Source organism: Penaeus vannamei, chromosome 20 (genome assembly GCF_042767895.1).
Source record: "Penaeus vannamei isolate JL-2024 chromosome 20, ASM4276789v1, whole genome shotgun sequence".
In the NCBI taxonomy this organism is placed as follows: Eukaryota; Metazoa; Arthropoda; class Malacostraca; order Decapoda; family Penaeidae; genus Penaeus; species Penaeus vannamei.
In genome coordinates this window covers 24,967,158-24,974,657 of record NC_091568.1, presented here as the reverse complement: position 1 = coordinate 24,974,657, position 7,500 = coordinate 24,967,158, and the positions used below count along the sequence as shown (strand labels likewise).

The 7,500-nt window shown below is 33.9% G+C and overlaps 1 protein-coding gene across 17 annotated transcripts in view; it reads right to left on the bottom strand.

Annotated features, from left to right (window-relative positions):
- The window catches only part of LOC113800267 (mucin-2), a 34,065-nt gene that overhangs the window by 4,363 nt on the left and 22,202 nt on the right, over window positions 1–7,500 (bottom strand). For 5 of the 17 annotated variants that reach the window (XM_070135618.1, XM_070135606.1, XM_070135607.1 and 2 more), the window contains 6 exons: window positions 7,425–7,500; window positions 7,123–7,200; window positions 6,596–6,673; window positions 6,195–6,251; window positions 5,637–5,723; window positions 1–2,366 (listed from right to left, as the gene is read on the bottom strand). The exon at window positions 1–2,366 is cut by the window's left edge and continues 4,363 nt beyond it; the exon at window positions 7,425–7,500 is cut by the window's right edge and continues 17 nt beyond it. In XM_070135618.1, the coding sequence (XP_069991719.1) occupies window positions 1,572–2,366; window positions 5,637–5,723; window positions 6,195–6,251; window positions 6,596–6,673; window positions 7,123–7,200; window positions 7,425–7,500 (1,171 nt within the window). In that variant the 3' untranslated portion in view covers window positions 1–1,571. The remainder of the gene's footprint in view (window positions 2,367–5,636; window positions 5,724–6,194; window positions 6,252–6,595; window positions 6,674–7,122; window positions 7,201–7,424) is intronic. The other 12 variants (XM_070135609.1, XM_070135613.1, XM_070135612.1 and 9 more) reach the window with 8 other exon arrangements.

Sequence of the window (7,500 nt, the reverse complement as noted above, 5' to 3'; positions counted from 1 at the left end):
ATAACCAAACCACTAAACTTTATTTTACAATGAACTGCAGTGTTGTATTATAAATGGATTGATCTACTTTTACATTTTATGTGACATGAATCTCTTTTCAACCTTATGAATCTAGGTATATAATTTACTAGGATGATATACACTGAAAAATGTATTGTCCATTACTTGGAGTGCAAAGCTCAGTGAAAATGAAAATCATATGAATGTAATCAAACAACATGCATGAATGAAAGGAAGAAGACACAAAATCACCATCAAATACATGTACACAATCCAGCCACACAAACAGCTATTTCTTTGGAAAAAGTACTGTCAGTTGAAATTTTAATACTTAAACCACCCAAATTTGTATCCTCATTCACGCTCATGTAACCATAAAATTTCTATGCTTATCTGACCAAATCATTTTATATACATGCAAATGTTGATACACACATGTATATGTGTATGTATATATTTATTCATAATCTTTATTTTTTTGCTTTGTTTACTGAGGAGTAACTTTTGGGTATACATTGCAAAAAAAGGTTTAAAGTTTTACACCTGCTGCAAATAACTCTTGCAACTAAATGAACTTTTATCATGATACACACATGTATATGTGTATGTATATATTTATTCATAATCTTTATTTTTTTGCTTTGTTTACTGAGGAGTAACTTTTGGGTATACATTGCAAGAAAAGGTTTAAAGTTTTACACCTGCTGCAAATAACTCTTGCAACTAAATGAACTTTTATCATTAATGACTTGAAAACAATAGAGAATTATTACTCTACTTGATTTACATAATACTTGAAGATACCCTGTAATTTTAAAACATGCAGTTTACTTTATTTATTTTTATGTAAATTCACATGGACAGAGCTATAAAATTATTCACACATACAAACATGCAGACACAGACATATATACACACCTTTAGCAATGGTTTTGATGGTCCTGCATTCCAAATAAATTAGATAATGTGATCTTGAGAGGAAATGGAGAAAGAAAATGTATTTTTCAAACAATATATTCTTTAGAAATTAATGATATTGCACAACAGTAATAATGGAAGAAACTAAACATTAAATACAACATAACTTTAATATTACTGAATTTTTAATATTTTACAACCAACAAGGTTTTCAAGTATATAGAGCATAGCACCCTGTCGCTTATACTTTCCTTGTATTATTTTTTCAATGTAAGTTTATAAGTCCATATACTTTTTTCCAAGTATGTATAAACTTATTTATCACATATCTGGCACAAACATATAGCCAGATGAAACCTTTATATATGAACATGGAAATATTCACAGAAATATGTAATGGTAACTCTGCTACAACAAGGCAATTTACAGTTTTGTTTAAATCTTTGGTATATGAAGACCATTGGATCTGTACAGTTTGCTTTACATTATCTTTTTTGTTTAAATAAAAAGCATCCCGACAACACCTGAGGTAAAAGCCTCAAAAAATCAGTAAATCATTCAAGATATACATCAAAATTGATCTATCATTGTGTAAACAATCTACTGTAAAATCAACATTGAACCATATGGTCAGTTCGAAGTTTCAACTTTCACTACAGTTCATCTTGCTCTATAAAATCAGGTGGTAAAGGTGTCCCAATCGTCGTACTACTGCCATCCGGGGTAACAGACAACTCATTTGATGTCGCACATGCAGGTGTTGAGAATGTGGAGGGAGTCGGTGGAGGTGTAACTTTCAGAGAGCAGGACGAGTCTGAGGAGGATGAAGTAGATGATGTGGATGATGTTGACATTGACTTTGAATGTGATGCTAGAGATATTGTTGGGATAGGGTCGGCAACATTTTTATCTTCAACACAAAAGGTGGAAGAGTTCACCATTGATCTCTCAGGTGTTGGGGAGCATGATTCTGTCCATTCTGTTGATAAATCTCCACCTTGGAGTTCTCTACTCTGGGACTCCATCATCCCATTGACATGATGTTCCTCTAGATCTTCTCCATTGACTTTTGATAATGAAGTTTGCATTGCTGACAAGGAACATTCTGCAGTTGGCTTTGATTGCTCTGCTGTGGTGGCAGAATCTTCTGTGGCTGGCACCGATCCCTCTGCCATGCAATCAGAATCCTCTGCATTGAATCTGCAACTCTCTTCAGCAGGCATGGAAGACTCGGCAGGTAACGAGGGTGGCACTTGTGGGGGTGGTGGGGTTCCCTCTGATGATGTGTTCCCTGGTGTGGGGTCCCCTGAGGCTGTCCCCCTGCTGGGTGTGGCCTGGGAATGTGTAGGGGAGCCTCTGCTAGAAGAGGCTCTGGAATGTGTAGGCGAACAATACTTGGCACGGATGTGTAGGAATGGGTCGGCTGACTTCAGATTAAACACGGTCACCTGGAATATAAAGAAATATTCAACCTCATCCAAATGATAATAATTAAGAAGTAGCAAAATTTAAATCTTTTCATTACTGTACAGTAGGACTTTAAAATGTGGGAATATATTGAACATTTTCAGAGACAGAGAATGAAGATCGATATCCCTTATACTTAAAAAAACAACACTTCAACTGTGGCCTAAAAATAACTAACAAAGAACGACCAAAAATGCAGAAAAACTGGCAAAATACTAGTTGGATACTATATTACATATGGTAAACCATGACCTGAGATATTCTATACCACTGCTATACATTGCCTAAAGATTGTTTTTGAAGTATAATATTGTGTACAAATAAGCACTGAACAAATGTCAGTGAAGTTTACAGAAGAATTGAAGCAATGATTCATACTCCCGTATTAGCTGATAGATGATATCAGACAACATTGGCAAGTTCAGCATTATAAGTGAAAGATTATGAAAAGCTAAAAAAGACCAAAGATGGGAAAGCACTCTGAAGCCTACAAGTCCAGTTCAGAATGTTTAATTCAGAACTGACAAACACAGCCCGCAGGCTAAATCCTGTACAAGTTTGTCTCTTGTCATATTACTTTGGCATGTCATATAAAAATTGCTATAGGTCCTAATCCCACATGCACAAGACATCCTATATGACTGTAATATCATAAAATATTTACCGTGTGTGTGTGTTCGAGAGTGTGGGAAGAGTGAGGTGTAGGCATGGTCGTGTGCATGGGCGTGGGTGTTGGTGGGTGGGTTGGTGGATGTGTATGTACACCTGAATCACTACACAGTTAACCCTTCTCAACCCCTTGTAGGTCTCATTTAAATGTAATAGGTCAAGCAGTCTTTAAATTTTGTATATATTTTCATGTCTCACTGAGTATGAAGAGAAGTTTATATACACACCAAAAAAACACACATATACATACAGAAAAAAACATACATGCAGGCTGACACAGACACACAAACACACAGACAAACAGGCGTGCGACACACACACACACACACACACACACACACACACACACACACACACACACACACACACACACACACACACACACACACACACACACACACACACACACACACACACACACACACATACACACACACACACACACACATACACACACACACACACACACACACAGATGTAGACATACATATACACTGACACAGACACAGTCTTCTCTAATACCAAGACATAACTTACCTTCACATGCAAATGAAGCTAAATATCTTCCAGGCCAATAACAACTACACTGACAGAGAACTAAAAAGCTATACCTTCAGTTATAATACTCTGAATACTTTTATAAATTACAAATATAGAAATACTCATGTCAAGCACAATATGTTTGCGAAAGTTCATATAGTGCCATTTAGTTGCTCAAGGTGTAATGTATGGGAGTTTTGTGTCTGCTGTATATATCACATACAAGTATATTTGGTATGTCTGTTTCATATGGAATCTCTATTTCCTCTGATTAATGGAAAATTGTACTTTTCCTACATGAGAAAGTAAAACACCTTGAAAAATGTCTATATTCTGCTACAATATGTACAAATATAATATACTGTATCATTTTCTAATCATAAACCCAGTAATTTTCAACATTCACCCTTGGATATCATATGCAATCACTATGTACGTGTATAATTTTTTCCCAAGAAGATTTTGTTTCTAGCAGAAGAAACACATGCATGCACAAAAGAAAACTTCCCTTCCCTCTCCCTTCTTGCCTCTTCCTCTGCAAACTGATAAGGCATATAAAGGATACAAGGAGAAATGGGGATAGCTAATATGTCATATTGCAAGCTTCTGTATTTATATCAGATATAACTGTTCAACTGGATTAACTTTACTGCTATTATAATAAGGGAAAACTAGAAAACCAGTCACAGATGCTCCTATTCAACAAGATTGTGTATAAACACTCTCAATGGATAACAAGTAAATCAGGAAAATATTACTGTGCAGAATCTAGCTGGCTAATTCAAAATAGTCAAGAAGAAATGTGGCCAAAAATGTACACAATAAAAAAAATAGCTAAATATTTTTTTTATCAAAGGCATGGCATCCTACAAACTGTTCTATCAAATACTTACTGTATAGTATACTTACTTGTTAATATGACCTCTAGATGAAATGTATAAATTCAAAGATATTAAAGAAATTCAGTAAAACATAATGTAGAATAGACAAAAAGCAGCATACAAAATAAAAAAAATTAAATTAGGTATAGCTCAAATTTAGCATATATATATTTGTTTCTTTCCTTTTTTTCTCCGTTTGTATGTGATCATGGTGCAAACTAAAAATGGAAACATGCCAGAATTTTAATGTTCTGGAGTATTTGATCTATTTATAACACCTGGTTTCCCATATAAAATTTAATTAAATAAAACTGACTAATCAAATAATAATGAAACATAAAAATCACTACACTCTGACCTACAGGACCACATTGGAATGTTATCTGCTACTTCTCTTTTTCTATGAGACAGTAATAATATCCTACCTTCCACTGGGACATCTTACTTTTTTCTACCCAATTTACTATAATCTTATAATTTTTCCAAGTATAAGTAAGGTCTACAGACAGAAATATTAAAGAGTTCTTTCTGTTGTACTCTTTGAAACTATGTTTACCACTCATTGTGAAATGCTGAAAATTTCCTTTGAGAATGATTAGAAGGGGAGGATAAATATCTAATCATATACCTCATTAAAACAATCATAAATGTTTGGCACTGCAGACTTACAGTCTCAAATTTGGTGTATTTCTATTATTGATTATTTTCTTAATATTTCAAACGACTAATAACTTTAATACCCACTACATTCCATACAAATATCTGAGAAAGTATGATTTACAGTTACAGTAACTGGTTTGATAAAATGAACTGCACCCATTGTTTTGTTTCTATTCTATTTAATGGAGTGGCTCTATAATTTTAAGCCCCTTCAAAGAATTTTCATACAAACAAAAGAGACATATGTTTGGAAGGCACAAAATAATATGTCTATGAAAGCAGGACTAACACAACCCCTAAACCTACATTTAAACATATCCCTAAGTCAGGATAATTTTAAAAATTACATGTAAAGAGAGAGACAGAGAAGCGGAAGTCTTTAGAAACATTTGCAACAGCAGCATGATGAGATCAGCATGCATTATATTTCACACATTTAAGTGAGGTCCTGAGAGAGTTTGACATCTGATACAATGCAAATTTCATTTCTTTTTTCCTCACCTGTTTTGGATCATGTCGAAGCAGGTAATGCTCAAGTGTGTCCCAACCACCTCCAACTCTAACCATCACATGTTTCCCCTTTAGCAACTGGAAGAAAGAGGTTGTAAAACTCATCAGCTCAGTAGTGCAGTCACTGAAATAAACTGGTTTTCATGTTAGCTAGTCTTGAATCTATACAAAAAATAGGTGATTTTTGTCATATCCTTGCTTGGCTAAAATCCTTAAATCATTTGTTTCTGAACTAATGCTACCATAACATTATATCCCTTTTGAGTAATGGTTATTATATCATTAATTACTACCTTGCATTCAATTAGTACAAGAAATGTGAATTTGTCATACATGCAAATTAAATTATTACATTTCTAATAAAATGTACATGCTTTATAAGGAGCCTCTATCATTACATTTAATTACTCTTGTGTAGAAATCATAGTGATACACTGATATACAAAAAAACGACAACAATAGAATCTTAAATAAACCAACTCTTTTATGACACCTAAAAGGACAAAAAGGGGAAAGGAGCAACAAAAGATTTAAAATAATAATGATTACATAGGGTTCAAGAGCAGTGTTGACCATCGCAGGTGAAGTTGCAGGAGGGCGATGCTTCTGTTTGAGATGCAATAAGGAAGGAAAAAAATATAAGAAACAGAAATAACCCTCTAAAAAGGAATTAATATACACCAAAGCCAGGTAACTCAAGCAATTACATTGAGGAAAAAATATAAAGAAAAGAAAACCCAAAGATAGTCAAATCAAAACTATTTACTAAAACTACAAAGAAAAAACAAAGAGGAGCTACAACAGGAATACAAAATCAAAATTCACAAAAGAGTATAGTAATGACTTGAAATGAATATGAAAGAAGGAGAGAAAAGACACTTTTTCTTCTTTTTATCAAGAGTGACAGGAAAATAAATATGAACATAATACAAAACAGAAAAAGTGTTTACATCGGAGGCAGAAGGGAAGTGGACTTTTCTCAGAGTCGAGGTGTTTAGTTGATGCCTCAGTGCGGAGCTGTTGCTTGTCTACCATCACAGGTTGAAGGGAGGGGGTGGGAGGAAAAAAATACAGCAATTTGACACTGCAAGTTTACATGAACTGGGAATTTAGGTACCTTAAAAGCCTTTTGACTTTGCTTTAGTCTGCTTCTTTGTGTGTAAGAACTTTTATCATATGATTTCAATATTCCATTTACACTGGTGATATCTGATATTGCTTTAGACCTTGGTTATGATTATTTATGGTTAGGAGGAACCATGCATAGTATATCAAAGGCAAACATAGAGTATTTGGGAGTAAAATGAAGACATGCAAACACCAAAGAAAAGAGTATTTACGAACAAATACAGAACAGAACAGAACAAAACAAAACAAAAATACACCATCTCCAGAGCATGGAAAATCTCTAAACTTCATTGAATATCTCATGTTTGTCTCTTAAAATAAAGAAAAACAGAACTTGAGAGATTATTACATATTTCTTTCTGGTGGACTTGAAGTCCCATGTACTGGGATGAGGAAGCTGATGTCTCAACACTAACTTCTTCTTGCTCTTTAAATTAAAAAAAAATAAAAGTGATATATAATATAGGAAAAACTGTGGTAATGAATCCTTTTTAGATATACTATATATAAATCAAACTAATAAACACCAATGGAGGATATAAAACAATCTACCTAAAGTTTTTTTGCTTCTTTTTGATGATTCAAGCTACTCTACACAGAATCACAAACAAACAAACAGTTTAAAATCATCTAATTTTTTATCAGCATTACTTTGATCTCAAATGGTGAAATGATTTTGCTAGCTGCTGGGTTGTGGTGACGAGGACGTTTCACAATGGATTTGTCG